General features: G+C 41.1%; 1 protein-coding gene across 3 annotated transcripts in view; it reads right to left on the bottom strand.

Annotated features, from left to right (window-relative positions):
- NDEL1 (nudE neurodevelopment protein 1 like 1) overlaps positions 1-18985 on the bottom strand; it is a 49308-nt gene that overhangs the window by 19675 nt on the left and 10648 nt on the right. For all 3 annotated transcript variants that reach the window (XM_088468862.1, XM_088468854.1, XM_088468870.1), the window contains exons 2-4: positions 7014-7108; positions 6229-6382; positions 5987-6135 (exon numbers count right to left, since the gene is read on the bottom strand). In XM_088468862.1, the coding sequence (XP_088324988.1) occupies positions 5987-6135; positions 6229-6382; positions 7014-7108 (398 nt within the window). The remainder of the gene's footprint in view (positions 1-5986; positions 6136-6228; positions 6383-7013; positions 7109-18985) is intronic.

Raw genomic sequence — 18985 nt, forward strand, 5'->3', positions numbered from 1 at the left:
TAGAATGGGATTAGCATAGGAGACAGGAACAACAGATTTGTGAAGGTATAGAATCAAGAGGAGTGGTAGTAGAGTAGGAAGATAAGAAGACTATATACTGTATCTTCATTTGTGGGTTCAAATAAAGAAAATGCACCAAAGGAAAGGAATTGAGCAAGCCGCTGTTAGAGTATACTATTTCATGAATGATTTTTTCTCAATCAATCTAGTCCTTAAAGTAGGAAGCAAGATCTTGGGCACTGACAGTGATGAGAGACAAAGTATGATTCTCCAGAGCATTTTTGATAGGAGTGGTAGATAACCTTATATGTGAGGACGTCATTAGAAGTACAAGATTTATGCCAATGACATCCTACTTTGCAACAAAGTTTCTGAAGATGTCATGTTACTTTGGTGCGTCACAGCTGACATCGAAGGTGATGGAGAGTGAACAGCAGCTGGAGCCACTTTATCAAGGGTACTGCAAGGGTTTGGTTGCTAAAAAGTGAACTCTGCAAAATATCTACTATCTATTAGAGATGAGCGGTTCGGTTTTGGCTCAGATCTTCCCGCCAAGTTCTGACCTCAGATTGAGGCAAAAGCGTCATCTTTCATGGATATCTGTACTGTCGTGTCCGTGAAAGATGGAGTTTTGCCTCGTTCCGAACTTGACGAGAAAATCCGAGCCAAAACCGAACCGCTCATCTCTACGATCAAAGAAACTATGTAAAGTCCGTAAGAGCATTCATTACTTGATAAGTACAGTATATTAGCAAATACAAACAAACATACACAGGATTAAATCACCTTTCATAACCTATTTTTAACCATAACCTGCGGTCGACCAACAGTCACATATCACAGGAAGAAACAGAAAAGATAAAGGCCACAATAATTTATACACCACCTCAGATTATTTTGCTTGTGTTTAGGTCTTGCCAATGGTAAATCCTAATCTACAGAACATAACTATATACTATTGTAGTATTTTCTATACATCAAGAGTATATATAAAATAGTTAATATATCCATATAAGAATTCTGAAGGAATTGGCTTAAAATGTCAGGAAAGGTGATTCTATGTATGTTTAGATGTTTATTTACTGTAATGACACAAATGGCACTCGTGTTGTTCAGTTTTTTTTTTTTTAAGGGGGGGGGGGGAAATTGTATTTGGATTTATTTATTACCAGTTATTTATATAGCGCACACATATTCCGCAGCGCTTTACAGAGAATATCTGGCCATTCACAACAGTCCCTGACTCAATGGAGCTTACAATCTATACGATCTATAGCAGGAGCAGGCATTGATCAGCCTCTACTCAACTAATATTTGATGTATGAATAAACTCTGAATTGGGATATTTTTCATGAGAATATTGGAAATCTGAATGTGTTTTAGCAAATGGTTCTTTTAAGATTCCTTAAATACGGTAGTCATTTTGAATTCTATTGCTGTAAACTGCAACTTTGCAACTAATGACACTGAATTGAAGGATTGATCACGATATGTGATACTATGGTCATTTTTGAATTTGTATGGATGTAAACTGCAACTATTGCAATGATGTATACATACTGTGCTGGAAGCACTTTTATTTATATTTTGAGACTTTAGTGTATATCAAGAGAACACAAGTTATAACACTGTGCCAATTGGAGCTTATACTCCTGTGTATATAGATTCATCAATATTAAAAATATACACAAAAATATACAGTTTTTTCTTAGTAAAGAACATGTGTTTTTCATTTTATGGGTAAAACAGTTTTTATTAAAATTGAACTTAATCAGTTTAGATCTTAAATGGGCCCCATAAAACAGCCTACGGTCCTGGCTGTAACATATTTCACTTACAGCACTGACTAATATAGCTGTATTCCCTACAGTCCTGGCTGTAACCTATTTCACTTACAGCACTGACTAATATAGCTGTAGCCCCTGCGGTCCTGCCTGTAACCCATTTCACTTACAGCACTGACTAATATAGCTGTAGCCCCTGCAGTCCTGGCTGTAACCTATTTCACTTACAGCACTGACTAATATAGCTGTAGCCCCTACAGTCCTGGCTATAACCTATGTCACTTACAGCACTGACTAATATAGCTGTAGCCCCTACAGTCCTGGCTGTAACCTATGTCACTTACAGCACTGACTAATATAGCTGTAGCCCCTACAGTCCTGGCTGTAACCTATGTCACTTACAGCACTGACTAATATAGCTGTAGCCCCAGCAGTCCTGGCTGTAACCTATGTCACTTACAGCACTGACCAATATAGCTGTAGCCCCTACAGTCCTGGCTATAACCTATGTCACTTACAGCACTGACTAATATAGCTGTAGCCCCTACAGTCCTGGCTGTAACCTATGTCACTTACAGCACTGACTAATATAGCTGTAGCCCCTACAGTCCTGGCTGTAACCTATGTCACTTACAGCACTGACTAATATAGCTGTAGCCCCAGCAGTCCAGGCTGTAACCTATGTCACTTACAGCACTGACCAATATAGCTGTAGCCCCTACAGTCCTGGCTATAACCTATGTCACTTACAGCACTGACTAATATAGCTGTAGCCCCTGCAGTCCTGGCTGTAACCTATTTCACTTACAGCACTGACTAATATAGCTGTAGCCCCTGCAGTCCTGCCTGTAACCTATGTCACTTACAGCACTGACCAATATAGCTGTAACCTATGTCACTTACAGCACTGACTAATATAGCTGTAGCCCCTACAGTCCTGGCTGTAACCTATGTCACTTACAGCACTGACTAATATAGCTGTAGCCTATTTCACTTACAGCACTGACTAATATAGCTGTAGCCCCTACAGTCCTGCCTGTAACCTATTTCACTTACAGCACTGACTAATATAGCTGTAGCCCCTACAGTCCTGCCTGTAACCTATGTCACTTACAACAATGACCAATATAGCTGCAGTCCTAGCTGTAACCTATTTCACTTACAGCACTGACTAATATAGCTGTAGCCCCTACAGTCCTGCCTGTAACCTATGTCACTTACAGCACTGACTAATATAGCTGTAGCCCCAGCAGTCCAGGCTGTAACCTATGTCACTTACAGCACTGACCAATATAGCTGTAGCCCCTACAGTCCTGGCTATAACCTATGTCACTTACAGCACTGACTAATATAGCTGTAGCCCCTGCAGTCCTGGCTGTAACCTATGTCACTTACAGCACTGACTAATATAGCTGTAGCCCCTACAGTCCTGGCTGTAACCTATGTCACTTACAGCACTGACTAATATAGCTGTAGCCCCTACAGTCCTGCCTGTAACCTATTTCACTTACAGCACTGACTAATATAGCTGTAGCCCCTACAGTCCTGCCTGTAACCTATGTCACTTACAACAATGACCAATATAGCTACAGTCCTGGCTGTAACCTATGTCACTTACAGCACTGACTAATATAGCTGTAGCCCCTACAGTCCTGGCTGTAACCTATGTCACTTACAGCACTGACTAATATAGCTGTAGCCCCAGCAGTCCAGGCTGTAACCTATGTCACTTACAGCACTGACCAATATAGCTGTAGCCCCTACAGTCCTGGCTATAACCTATGTCACTTACAGCACTGACTAATATAGCTGTAGCCCCTGCAGTCCTGGCTGTAACCTATTTCACTTACAGCACTGACTAATATAGCTGTAGCCCCTGCAGTCCTGCCTGTAACCTATGTCACTTACAGCACTGACCAATATAGCTGTAACCTATGTCACTTACAGCACTGACTAATATAGCTGTAGCCCCTACAGTCCTGGCTGTAACCTATGTCACTTACAGCACTGACTAATATAGCTGTAGCCTATTTCACTTACAGCACTGACTAATATAGCTGTAGCCCCTACAGTCCTGCCTGTAACCTATTTCACTTACAGCACTGACTAATATAGCTGTAGCCCCTACAGTCCTGCCTGTAACCTATGTCACTTACAACAATGACCAATATAGCTGCAGTCCTAGCTGTAACCTATTTCACTTACAGCACTGACTAATATAGCTGTAGCCCCTACAGTCCTGCCTGTAACCTATTTCACTTACAACAATGACCAATATAGCTGCAGTCCTAGCTGTAACCTATGTCACTTACAGCACCGACTAATATAGCTGTAGCCCCTACAGTCCTGGCTATAACCTATGTCACTTACAGCACTGACTAATATAGCTGTAGCCCCAGCAGTCCTGGCTGTAACCTATGTCACTTACAGCACTGACTAATATAGCTGTAGCCCCAGCAGTCCTGGCTGTAACCTATGTCACTTACAACAATAACCAATATAGCTGTAGCCCCTGCAGTCCTGGCTGTAACCTATGTCACTTACAGCACTGACTAATATAGCTGTAGCCCCCGCAGTCCTGCCTGTAACCTATTTCACTTACAGCACTGACTAATATAGCTGTAGCCCCTGCAGTCCTGCCTGTAACCTATTTCACTTACAACAATGACCAATATAGCTGCAGTCCTGGCTGTAACCTATGTCACTTACAGCACTGACTAATATAGCTGTAGCCCCTACAGTCCTGGCTGTAACCTATGTCACTTACAGCACTGACTAATATAGCTGTAGCCCCTACAGTCCTGGCTGTAACCTAGTTTACTTACAGCACTGACTAATATAGCTGTAACCCCTACAGTCCTGCCTGTAACCTATTTCACTTACAGCACTGACTAATATAGCTGTAGCCCCTACAGTCCTGCCTGTAACCTATGTCACTTACAACAATGACCAATATAGCTGCAGTCCTAGCTGTAACCTATTTCACTTACAACAATGACCAATATAGCTGTAGCCCCTGCAGTCCTGCCTGTAACCTATTTCACTTACAGCACTGACTAATATAGCTGTAGCCCCTACAGTCCTGCCTGTAACCTATGTCACTTACAACAATGACCAATATAGCTGCAGTCCTAGCTGTAACCTATTTCACTTACAACAATGACCAATATAGCTGTAGCCCCTGCAGTCCTGCCTGTAACCTATTTCACTTACAGCACTGACTAATATAGCTGTAGCCCCTGCAGTCCTGCCTGTAACCTATTTCACTTACAACAATGACCAATATAGCTGCAGTCCTAGCTGTAACCTATGTCACTTACAGCACCGACTAATATAGCTGTAGCCCCTACAGTCCTGGCTATAACCTATGTCACTTACAGCACTGACTAATATAGCTGTAGCCCCTGCAGTCCTGGCTGTAACCTATTTCACTTACAACAATGACCAATATAGCTGCAGTCCTGGCTGTAACCTATGTCACTTACAGCACTGACCAATATAGCTGTAGCCCCTGCGGTCCTGGCTGTAAATAGTTATACTCACAGCTTCACAGAGTTCCTGGGTTGTGTTTACTGGTACCTACAGTATAATGGAATGTGTGTGTTGTGGTATACCATGAGAGCTCATTGTATGTAAGTTCATATTTATGTATTTTAATTAACTAAAGGTGGCCGAGATACCTAAACACATGGAAAAATAATGCTAGCATAAAGGCTCACAATCAGAGTCTGCATCCTAGCATGACCACAGTAGTAAATTAAGTATGCCCGCCAGATCATAAAATATGGTAAATAAGGTAGTCTGTAAATTGGGATGAATAGGTAAAATAAAAGTATTAGGTTGTGATTCTCTATATACACACACATCTTTACTACACAAGGACTAGAATTTCAACCCTGGCAGCAGAGCACAATTATTATTCCAGCAGTTTCAGGAATCCTGAATAACAGTTATTGTAAGATGACAACCTGTACAAAATAGACTGTCCTGAAACTATAACTTCCAATATATATCTTAAAGCAGTTCCAAATGTGACCAGACTTTCGCAGAGAAGGGAAGTGTTACTGAGGGACAGTTGTTATTCACACCACCTAAATAGCATCAAATTTAGGTTGCTTTAATCACACAATTTCACAATAAACATTCAACCTTCGCTGAAGCTCAAACTCTCTTAACACAGACCAGCACAGAGTGTAACTCACCGTTTGGCTCTTTCCAAGTCATCGTTGGCCTGTTCAAGCTCCCTGACGTACTTGTGGAGCTGGTCTTTGATACTCCGAGCCCGGCCCAGCTCATCCTCCAGAAGAGAGACTTGTTTGTAGCTCTGCGAGTAGTGATGTTCAAGCTTCTCCTGTCGAGTGGGATAGTACCAAAATGTTTTTAGTTTGGCAAGATCAGCAAGAAAGAAAACAAAAGAACACAACAGACACAGTCAGGTTCACACCTTTAAGGTTTCCACCTCGAGTTTAAGTCTTTGGTTATCCGATAGCAATTCTCTGTTCCTCTGTTCTGCCTGCACCAGCTGAGTCTCCAGCTCTGCCTCCAACTCTCTGCTCCCTTCCTGAAATTCCACCAGTTCGTCACGGGCTTCCTGGTAACTAAGAATGAAACAGCTATTTGATGGCATGCTTACAATAAATTAAACTGCAAGGAGAGGAAAGAAATTTACATAGAGCCAAACAATGACATGTGTAGTTGGCAGTAATATGTAATTAAGGGATGCAATTTCGTACCCATGAAAAAGTGTGGCCTAAATAGAACATTGCACAACTGAGCTCCAAACAGCTAACAATAGTTACTTCTGCCTGTCACTCTCTGCCATGACGTGCGATGTCCTACAGGCCATATCTGTATTTAAGGAAAATGTTATGTGTACAAACTAATTTGCTTATTCAAGAGTCTTTCATTTATAAACAAACCTCTACAGAAAAACTCTGCATTGCTGATAAGTGTTTAACTCTCCTCCGAGCACAATTTACAGCCATGGGAGCCCTTTCAGAGGTTTGTGATTGGGCTGATGAAAGGAGAAAGATGACTGGCCTTTGGCTACTGTAGAGATATTACAGCAGCATGCAATCACATGGCTCAGAGACCATGACGTCCAGAATTACTCTGAAAGCTGGTGTATCCTATCGCACTATTTTGATAGGTATCAATAATCTTTTTCCATTGCTGATGAAGCGTCCATATATACACAGTGTTGCAGAGAGTACATTAATACAGACATACCTCTGTTTAAAAGTCTTAGACAGATCTCTCCAGTAGATTATTTCTTCCTTGGGGCTCAGAAACTCCGGGACTTCATTGTCCATGTTTAGGAGAATCTAGAGAGAAGAAACCTGTATTTTTAATGTAGAAATAGATGCGTGTGGACATGAATGAACACGAGAATAACAAGAACACAAAGCTGAATCCCCATGATGCCGAGAAACTTTTTTTGTTATGTGGAAATAAAGTTTTGCTTCTTTATTATTAATGAAAAAGACTTAGCAGGATGTACTTGAGCCGGAAAGACACACATGAACAAAAAAACAAACAAAACATCCCAATTAGGAATACCGCCTGCTTCTCTAGCCTGTGGTAGACACACAACGTGTTGAGAAGTCAGAAACCTTTTGCTTAAGTTCACTTCCATTGCGAGCTTCAGCCTCTGCCCTTCTTTTTTCTTCTAAGTGGTTTTTATAGGAGCATAAAAGGAATAAAAATATCAATATAACTTAAAAAGTGTTGCTTGCAGAAAAGTAAATGGCAAAAGAAAAAAAGTATGTGATGGAGCTGCCAATGGTATGCAGAGGTTAGCTTTTTTCACCAATAAGTGAACAGTGCGGTTTTGGACCTAAAAATAGTGATGTATAGAGAGGAAAGGATGGCACTGCCAGTATTCGCTTAGGATACCAAGGGGACCAGTTATATAGTGACAAACACGTTAATGATGCAGCTGGCAGTGCGTTTAGTAATGTAAGTACCGACAGCGCAGTTCTCATAGTGAACAGATCATTATTTTGAGAAGCACTATGGCTCTAGTGAACGTAGCGCATGGCAACATAATGCAGGCAGGCCTGTAACCAACAGCGAGAACAAGCTCTCACTTGTTTTAATGTAAAAGTAAAACACAGAAGATATCGGTCCTTTAAGCATCACTTAATGCTTTAACCTGGTTAATGGTTTGTGTTTCAAACCTACATCTTATGGACACCATAGTATTAAAAAAACACTAGAGATATAGTCATGAATAGGGACATTTAATGCAACATTTAGAAAGCAGAACTTGAATAAAGGGGGCATACCCAGCTCAATTTAATTTAAATCAAAATATTAATAGAAAATATATATTTTCTGCAGTTGCTCATGGTATGCTCCAATATGTACGCAGAGCACGATACACATGTACAGCAGCCATTGTGCTAACATGTACAGATGTGTCTTGCTACATCTTTGCCGATCGTGCTACAAACATACACACGCATTGCCTGCAGCAGCACACACTACAGTACGCTATGGCGCGCACTGCGATCGTACCAAGCAATCCTATGGAGGCGCAGGTGTGAACGCAGTGCGGTATCCGCTCGCGGGCACACACCTCGCGCCATTCGTGGTGCAATTTGCTACGTACACAGCAACGATGTAACAGGACACATCTGTAAATGCCCTATTAGACAAATCACTGTCTAAGGCAGTGGTTCCCAAGCTGGGTACCACAGGTCACTTGCAGGGGTGCCATGGTTTGGAAGGCCATCACCAACTGAAGTTATTTTATTTTATAGTCAGAGTGATTGGCAGCCACCAGTACTAGTTGCTGCCAATCATAAAATATGTGGCCAAACAAACGCACAACCCTGTCCACCAACATATGATTGAACCTAAGTGTGACAGATAAGCACAATTTATTTAATTTAATAATCTTTGCAGAATTGGTCAATAAGAAACTTTTGGTCCGTGGGTGCAATGAAAAACATTCTGATACACTAAGGGGGCCATGATTCAAGAAAGTCTGAGAACCACTGATCTAAGGAATAATCATTTTAGATTACAGTTCTACAAGCTAGCAATCAGCAACCTTCCAAAGCAGATCCAAGGACGATCACGAAGGTCAAGTAGACTTTACCCTATAAATAAATCCTTTGCAACCAGATGCTCTTTAGAGGAGAATTCTAAAAATCCTCACATGGAGACTTATCCCCCTAGAGAATCATGAAAGCCATAGCCAGGAATTACGGAACTCCCAACTTTCACATAAGCATAGGCAGTAGGAACAAGTGTTAGAAGGCATTGTATAAGCCACATATAATAATTTCTTAGGCATGGGGCTACACAACTGCACAGCATAATAATAAAGCAGCTCATACATAACAATGACAGCATTTAAGCTTCGATAACTTGACATTAAACTTTAAAAATCTGTGTTGACATGAGGACATAAAATCGTCTATACTCACCAATTCCTAAAATGTTATAAAACAATGCTAACAAACAACACCTAATAGATTACATGCACAATCATCATTTATTCAACAGAAACTAAGCCAACACGTAGAATCCTTGGGGGACACAATTAAGTACAGGAGTAATACACCAGTCTGGAGGGGGGATTTCATGCCAACACACCCTTGTCTAATATTGTCCAACAGACTCAACCATACAACTTCATTCAATGGATCTACCAGGAAAGCTCAGAGCAACATTAGGATTATGACCCTCATATCCTACATTAACAAGCTAAAACCCCACTCCGTAGTTCAGGTATTGCCTTTGATAAGCTATCTATACTATTTAGCTTTCAGAGTTTGAGATATTTGGATTTCACTACAAATTTTACAGGCTATTCAAACCCCTATGACCAGTCTTGACCAATGGGCTTTGTTCATCTATGATTTATTTGAACTATTGCACTAGACATGGTTGGACATACAGCCCTTTAATTTAATGGTATTTGAACGTCTAGCTGCCAAAATTAGCCTCAACCTGGATATAGAGAAAACTGAGATCGTCACAAAGAAATCACGAAGAAATACAAAATCTCACTATTCATGGATGACTTATTAGCTCTAGCAAGGACCCAATCCTTGCTTCCTACCTGGTTTGCAGAATTAGAGATATATATGGATCCTTATCGGGATAGAAGGTAAATAGTAAAATCAGAGGCTTTAACTTTTCATACCACAAAATAGCTGGAAATCAATTATTTCCAATGCAGACCTCTAGCTATTTATTAATTGGGCATCTAAGCACTAAGCCGGTTACACACAGGAGCGCTGTCTGGTCGATATGTCATTACGAAACGGCATATCGCCTATATCGCTCAGTGTGTACTGGCAATTGCGCGCTCTAGAGGTTGCTAGCAACAGTTGCCAGGTTTGATGCGCTGCACAAGCTATATCGCTAGGGGCCAGTGCATTGTTAATGAATGACGTAACGATGATCGTTCCGTTGTTCATTAAAGTTGTGCAGTGTAGATGCACAATCACTGTTCACTGGCATTCATTCCGATGTCAGAACGAATGCCTGTTGCTCCAGTGTACCCAGCCTAGAACTACAACCAACTATTCCAAGCTAATACTTCCTTAATAGCCCATATTAAACTATCTCTAAATACATGTAGACTTATTTATATGTTGTGCTTTGGCAGAGTCCATGCAATAAAAATGAATGTTCTAACCAGGCTGCTATATTTATTTCAAACATAACCAATGTGAGTTCCATCTCCCTTTCTCAGCCAGGTTACTGGAACTGCATATTTTTGAAAGGTATTACAATGTGATGCAATTAAGCCAGATACTTTCCTGTCATGTGGGCCCATGACAAAAGACATTGAGGAGGCTTTGTTGAAAGATCTAGGATTTAATTTTCTCCCTTGTGTTCCCCTCGAACCTATTACTGGGTACACACTGGCTGATCAATTGATCAGCCAATATATCTGCTGGGCTTCGGCCAGTGTGTACAGACGATATGTCTATGAACTGCTTTGTTCACAGACATATCGCATTGGCTGTGCTGCACAGCCGATGGGCAGATATGTCTGCAGACATATCTGTCCATCGGCAAGTGTGTACGGGCGGTCTGCAGAGGAGGGAAGGGGGGCGGCCTGACCCGCCTCCCTGCCAGCAGGACCCGCGGCTGCCGGATAGATGATGGTCGTTCAGTGTCTATGAACGACCATCATCTAAAAATATATCTGCAGATCACTTGATCTGCAGATATATCCTTCAGGTGTGTACCCACCTTTAGCTATGCCAACTATCAAGTTTAGTTTGGAGACCTCAGATAAACTAAACAAAACACCAGCAGGATATCCTTCTCCATTTACAACTTTTATCATTCTAATGGTAAGATGTATCATCAGAAGATTAATGGGGAGATTCAATAGCTTATAGCTCCCCTAGATCCCATCTAAAGTGACTGAAATCTATTACATTGTTTTGGGCGACCAGCACCACGGTTGCACTTATCGTGGATTTCTATATGCACCCTCCTGAGGTGCAAGCAGAAATCCGTGTAAAGTAGGGTTTTGGGCCTGGTTGGGAGTGCCAGACATGCTTCAACGGCAGTTCGCCTGGCACTTAGCGTTGGGAGAAGCTGCTTAATCCCATTAGGGTATGAGAATGCGGCCGTCATGACCAACGCATGGCTGGTCGCATAAACAAGTGAATCTACCACTAATAGGGGTATTCAATATGGGAGCGATAACATAATTTTTGCGTTAATATCGCACTTATGACATCATTATCGCAGGTTTTAGTTTTACACAGTATTCAATTTCAAAGACTTATCGCAGTTTTGAAAAGTCTTTGATAAAAAACGGTGATAACTTTTCACCATTGAATAGGTGTCGAAGAAAAGTGCAGAATTGGGGTTCAGGGCTATTCTGCAAGTATGCGGCAGGTGTTTTCTAGAATAGATTTATAGCGGCAGGTGCACTATTGCAGAATTTTTAAAAACTTACTTTAGGGACATCAAAATATGCTAGTACCCATTTTCATGTACCCCAAATTTGATGGGACCACTTAAAAAAACGAAAAAAAAAAACCTAAGTACTCTTCTGCATCACTTCTTCAATGTCAGGAAAAAATACCTGCTGCGGCTATTTAAATTCCCGACTTTCATTTAAAGGCTAAAACGGGGGTACCCATAGTGATCCCCCATGTTTTTACAACTTTAGGGGGGGGTCTTACAATTTTTTTAAGGAAAAATTTGTAACTTTACGCAAATCCAACTTCGGAGGCTCCCGTTTTCGTTAATTTTATATTGAATACGGGGATAAGCGGGCGCGCGCCCGATACTTTAACGCAGGTAAAAACTCTGATATGAAACGTTAACTTCAACAGTGAAGTTAACGTTTCATATTGAATACCCCTTTAAGTGTCAAATATTCTAGGTTCAGCATAATCTGACACATCGATCAACAACATTTATTAAAGCAGTTACCATAAAGAAAATCACTTTTCTCTATGGTCTCTGCAATACTTGTACAAATATTTCTGTCGATATACACTAAAGTGCCAAAAGAGTGATGGGATAGATGCCTACTATCATGTAGGACCCACTCTAGCCTAGCGAAATGCATCAACTCGATGTGGCATTTATTCCACAAGTGGCCCGAAGACCTCTTTAGTGATGTTGACCCATGCTTTCTGGATAGCTTTCCACAGCTCCCTGATATTTGCTGGTGCATGATCTTGGGTGCTTATGGACCTCTCCACCATGTCCCATAAACATTCAATTGGGTTCACGTTGGGCGAACACGGTGGCCACACCATTCTTCGGAACTCTCCAGAATGCTCCCCAAACCATTTCTGTACAACTTGGGACCAATGACACGTTGCATTATCCTGCTGGAATATTCCATTGTTGTGGGGGTACATGAAGTCTATGAATGGCTGCAACTGGTCATCTAGCAATGCAACATAGCATTTACCGATCAATGACGTTTTCAGGCGGACCAGCAGACAGGACCCATGCCACGTGAGCACACCCCACACCATTATGAAACCACCACCAGCCTGCATGGTACCAAGATAACAACTGGGGTTCATGGCCTCCTGGAGTCTAACCCACCCCCAAACCCTACCATCAGCCAAAAACAATTGGAACCACGCCACATGTTGCCAGCCACCATAGTCCAATTAGCCACATCATAAGCCCAGGTGAGGCGCCGTGTCCGGTGTCTTCGTGTTAACAGGAGCACTCAGGTGGATCTTCTGCTCCTAAATATCATGGAAGCTAAAGAACACTGCACTGACCTGCTGGGTATGAGTCTGGTACCTCCTACATCGAATGTGGATGTGATTTGAGCCAGTGTCTCTTGTCTGTTACCAAAAACAACTCTGGCCAGACGCCACCATTCACGATCATTAAATACTTGTGGTCGGCCACTGCACAGTCCACGGTGGGTGGTAATGGCTTCCATGAGGTATGTTGAATGTCCGCACAACTTCAGAAATGGAATGTCCCATACGTCGGGCACCCACTACCATGCCCCATTCGAACTCCGATAATTCACGTCGCCTTGCCATGAGCAGCCTAACCGGTGTTCAGACGGACTCACGAGATGTCAGATTACAACTGATGCAGGTCTGGGCATTTCCAAGACATCTCAGTATGGTGGCACCACCTACCATTACCTTCACACACTGCTATCTCATAACTTGTCACTTCAGTGTAGTGTTGTATGGCAACAGTATTGCGGTAGCACTTATTACAAAACAATAAAGCTCACTTTTATGGATTATCAATATTCATATATCGACATGATTACCTGCCTGTATGTGAACTGAGAAAAGTGGTGGCAGACTGCCAACAGCGTTGGCGCCTGTCTGCATATGAGACCTTGTGGTTTTTACAAGATCTCATGCATGCGCATTGGGGGCAGCCAGGAGGCATGATATGCATCAGCAGAGATCGCCAGAGGGGGAAGTTTCCTCTCCCCCACTCTGGCAGGCGAGATGTTAATACATCTCAGCATTATTGCTTCACCTTGATAAGTGACGAAGCAGGAGCAGGTTTGGTGTCATGATATATGCCTAAAAATACATCTCCCCTAAGGGAGGAATTCAAGTCCCTGCATCGCGCTCTGCCGACATTGCAACTTTTCCCTCGCACGGAAAACTTGTGATGTTGGCACGACTATAAATGGCTGACACATTGTGGCGATGAACTTCCTTCTCCACTACGTATACACAAGTGAGAGTTATTGAGCAGTTCAGAAGACTCCATATTATGTAAAATTTGCCCCCCAACCGCTTTGCAGACATTTGTGAGAGCTACAACGTCCTATAGCAGAAAAGCAGTATATGAATATTTTTTTTTTACTATATTCAGGATGAAGGGCTTCATCCAATCCCAGATGAAATCAGCCAAACTAAAGAACTTAAAAATGGATTGAAAGTTTCTGTTCTTCTAATAAACACGATTCTCTCCACTAGATCTCACATTACAGACTTCTTTAAAAGTAGCCTGGAAACAGAACAGGACAAGGATGGCCACTTATCCATCACGCATAGCCAAAGCCTCAATTAGCTATGTGGGTGTGGCCTATTATGTCAACATTCATACTGTTGACATGTAACATATCGACACTGTAAATGTCAATAATGGTATTTTACATGTAAACCAAATTATGAGCCTAACCCCAACATTGTTAAAGTCGATATTCTGACTGCCAACATAACTACATACCAGTTATGGCCACGGGCACCGAGAGGGGGGTGGGAAAGCGGGCTCTAATTACCCGGGCCCAGATGGGGGCCTGGGTCAGACGCCGTCCTCCCTCTTACCTGTCAGCAGCCCAGCAAACACTGCTGTGTGCTGGACTGCAGTGGGAGACCAAAGAGACTGCTTGTCACCTCTGAGCAGCAGCAGCCTCTCCTCTGCCTGTGAGGGGGGAGCAATCACACTGATCGAGCCCATCCCCCGCCCCGGGCTTGCGCTGGGCTGAGGTGCTCTTAGCTCCCCCTTTCCAAGAGCGGCGGCGGGAGTAAGGACATGCCTTCTGCGATTAGGCCACGCCCCCTGGTTATGTCCATCAAAGAAACCACATAGAAAATCAATCTACAAAAATATACATTATCTGCCTTTAAATCTTCTAATTTGTACAAGGAAACTATGAACACACAAGTATGTTTTTATACCTTTGGTGGGACTGCCCACAAATTTCAAGATTTTGAAATGATTTACTGTCCCCAATTTCATAGATTATCAATGCCCTATTCATGATATATGGACTATTACTTTGCCACTGCAATTGATAAGCCTCCAGAAAGGTGAATAGTCGGCTTGTGGTCTGCATGGGACAATTGCACACACCCGTACTGTGCTCATCCAATGTGGCACCCATCCTCTATACTTTGTTCTGTCTATCAAATGGAAAGGAAGGACAAGCGCAAAATTTGTCCGAATCTACATACAGTATGCAAACATACAAGCATATTTTTTGTGCACATGTGCAATGCAAAAAGAGGTTTAATGACTAAATGTGCACTGGAAATGTTTTACATGTTTTAGTTTGTGCCTTAAAGCACATTACATATTATAGTATATTATTTATGTTCTTTATGTGTAATCTGCTGCTGTTAATAATGGAGGGATTAAAAAAAAAAAACACAACACATTTTTTGTCCATGTTCTGGTTGTAGTTTCCAGTTGCCATGGCGACCAGACTATCTATAGCCTCCACTTGTGTAATACATAAGATAGCTTATAAAAAAAAGAAATAAAAAAAAAAAAGAGATACTTAAATTTTACAAGACTATATAGGTACATTTTTAAGCTTCAAAATGCTTTTTCTCAAAATTATTTTTAGAAAGCTGTGGTAAAGGGCAGTGTTTGTGGAGATTTTCCTAGTTCCTGGCTGTAAATCCATTGATTACAATCAGCCATTTTTGACCTCTTATCAAATCTCCTAGTTAAAAGGAGGTTTACATTTGTCATTTATAAAAATAATGCTATTCAGTCATCAACTAGCTGCTAAATGAAGCCCCGCGAGTCCCAATTTTCTCAATTTCAATTTATATTTATAGTAAATAGCCATTATTTGTGCTAATATATATTTTAGGTTTAGCAGTGCTTTAAGTTTGTGGCAAGTGAAAGCAGTGAAAGTAAGCTGAGAGACACAAAGAAAAGATATACGAGTCACAGAAATCCGTGAGATGTTTTTGTTTAAATTTACTAGACTGTGATCACTTGATCATTTTACAGGATTGCTATAAGAAATAACCCAAGTGGTTATAGCATATATGTAATCATATGTTTTTAGGTAGCAATGTTTTTTTTTTATTTTTTTTTTTAAACCCTATAATAGAAATTAGTAACTGAAGTACCCAGCACTGCCCAGGTTTAAATTTTCAAGTTATTACATTTTATCATGTGATATTGTCCAAATCCATCCAGTGGAAGGCCCAGATGCCCGATGCACTATGCTGTGAGGTCCGACTGGGACCTCAACCACTCCATTAGGCATCCCAGACAAACTGCCACCCCTCTGAAGTTCATATCCAAATCCATCCAGTGGAAGGCCCAGAACAGGCTCCCCAGGTCAAAGTTCTGCCCAGCATACATCAATGGGAGGTCCGACCAGGAGCCTAACCCCCCTAAAACCTGGCCAGGATCCAACTGGACCCCTTGCATTGGTTTCATCCAAATTGGTGCAGGGGTGTCCGAATGCATTACCAGATATACAGAAGCAAACAAACAGAGCAATGAATTTTATATGCAAGAAAAAAAAAAAATATATATATATATATTGTTATATATTGTTGTCACAATATAATAGCTAATAGTCTAATAGTTATTTAGTACCGAAATAGTAAGCTATCTAAGATTTGACAGCTTTACCTTGAGCTGTGGAAGATATTCAACAACAAAGAAACAACATTCTAAAAATATATATATATATGTTCCGCAGAAGTGCGGCACCCAGGTTCCATAATAACTGCAACGCGGTGAAAGTATCTACGTTTCAATTCATAGCAAATTGTCTTCAGGATCTGTTGTTGAGACTATAAATTGAAACATTGATACTTTCACGGCGGATTGTAGTGAGTACTAAAATGTGGTGGCACCGGGCCAAGGTATTTATCTTTATTGAGAGTGCCGGGTTATGGAACTTCATATACAACAAATATATATACACACACATTATTTATATATATATATATATATATATATATATATATATATATATAAATGAGAGAGAGAGATAGAGAGAGAGAGAGAATTTTATAGATTTGTTGGTTTCATCACTGTAGAACTGAAATCAATTGAATTTTACAAATAATTCCCAAGTTTGCCCACTTTACAACACAATCTGATTACTGATGTTGTGGAGAATGCCAAAAATACAAGAATAACCTCACAGAGTGACAAGGTGAGAGAATTATCACTAGGAAACTTGCTCTTACAGAACAATAGTGGTTTATTCCACAGATTCATTGCCTGGAAGGAATAAGTGTTGTTTCTTAAGGGGGGCATCCACTACACGATTTTGAACGTTATCGTTCAAAAATCGTTTATAAATCGTGCAGTGTTTGGTCGTTAACGATCAACGATGCGCGCGCCTGCTGGTCATTTGATCGTCTCGTCAGTCGACTGAACATGCAGGTCAATTTCACTTGATCTATTAAAGATAGTTTGTAAATGTTTTGCAAATCGTTCAGACTGAAAGATAAAATTTCAAGGGAAAAAATCAAGGGAAAATCGTTTAGAGATTGGACAGGGAGTAGATCGTCTAGTGGATGTGCCCCATTACACAAAGAGAAGTCTGAAGATAATTTCTGGTCAGCATTTCCTTTTCCAGATTCCCTTCTGTGTGTTACATCAGCCAGTTGGAATTTGCTTTAAGAAAAGAATGAGCTGTTTGGTAAACCCAGAGTGATGTAATCTGAGAGAACTAGAATCCTTGTACAAAGCGCTTCACTCAGGAAATTGGATACATCTCGTTTAATAAACTGGACAATGAAACCCTTAGCGCCTAGTGTGCTAGAAGGTCCACGGAACTGAGGAAATAGATTTCATATTACATACTATAGGTATAATAGAACTACTGAAAGCCCCAGTATTAGGTTTATCATGAGACTTCGCAATTATTGATGGCTGAGGTTGGCAAAGGATCACTGTGAAACTGATAGACAGGGCACAAGGGGGGCAGCCTGACCTGGCTACCATAATAGAGCAGAGTGTGGGAACATTTCACAATTTCGGCATTCACAAGCACCAGCCTGGAAACGTGCAGCAATGAGCCAAGAATACAAACAAAAGACGTTAGGAACTCCCGGCTCCTGTGTCTGTAACATACCACTACAGTTATGTTTGTCCTTTCCTTGCCATCATTATTAGTGATGTGTACCTGCAGTGTTGTAAGTTTATGTTGTTCAGTATCAAGCTCATAAGCAGATCTAAAGAACACAGACATCTTCAAAAGCAGAATTTAAGTTATATAGAAATAGGTTATAGCCGTCCTTGTTGGAAAAAGACATTGCAGGCCAAAATGACCAGAAAATACTTATGTTAATAACCCTTCGGTTGCGACATCCAGTCATATAAAATGTTTGCACTCTTAAACAGCCTTAAGCGGAACAGCACAAATGACAATCCTCCAATAAGATGACAGAAAAGTACAGATTTTCAAAATACTGAAACCCAAAATAGTTCCAAAAGGTGTAGTCATTATACATATATAGGCATGTTATATTTGACAAACAGAGCCGCTGAATAACGCTGACACGCACATATTTATACAGAATATGCTGTCAGTATATAACCTGTAACTACTTGTTACATAAGCCTGAAAAATCCCAGACAAAACACGCAAGCTTTTCTATGGGACAAATGAACTAATAGAAATATATTTGATGGACAAAGGACCTGTAATACAATGGCAATCATTAAGGGGCAGAAACACAACAATGTAATAAATGACCTTGTGAGAGAGTAGAGTTATTTAAGGTGCAGACTCCGGTACAAGGGACTTTCCTAGTCCTGTTGTTAAGACTAAATCTGAGTACACACTATACGATCAATCGTACGATATCTCATTCTGACGCGGAATTAGCGCATTGTATTCAATTGTCATTATTATAAACACACATTACTGTCAAGTAACTTGCAGCTAATCAGTGACCTGTCAGCTCATAACGGTGTTAGTCAGGACAAGGGTGCATGTGACAGGGGCAGCGTCATGATGTGAAGAGGATGATGGAGGACGAACGAAA

Source organism: Taudactylus pleione, unplaced genomic scaffold (assembly GCF_031769625.1).
Source record: "Taudactylus pleione unplaced genomic scaffold, aTauple2 ptg000012l, whole genome shotgun sequence".
NCBI classification, from domain to species: Eukaryota; Metazoa; Chordata; class Amphibia; order Anura; family Myobatrachidae; genus Taudactylus; species Taudactylus pleione.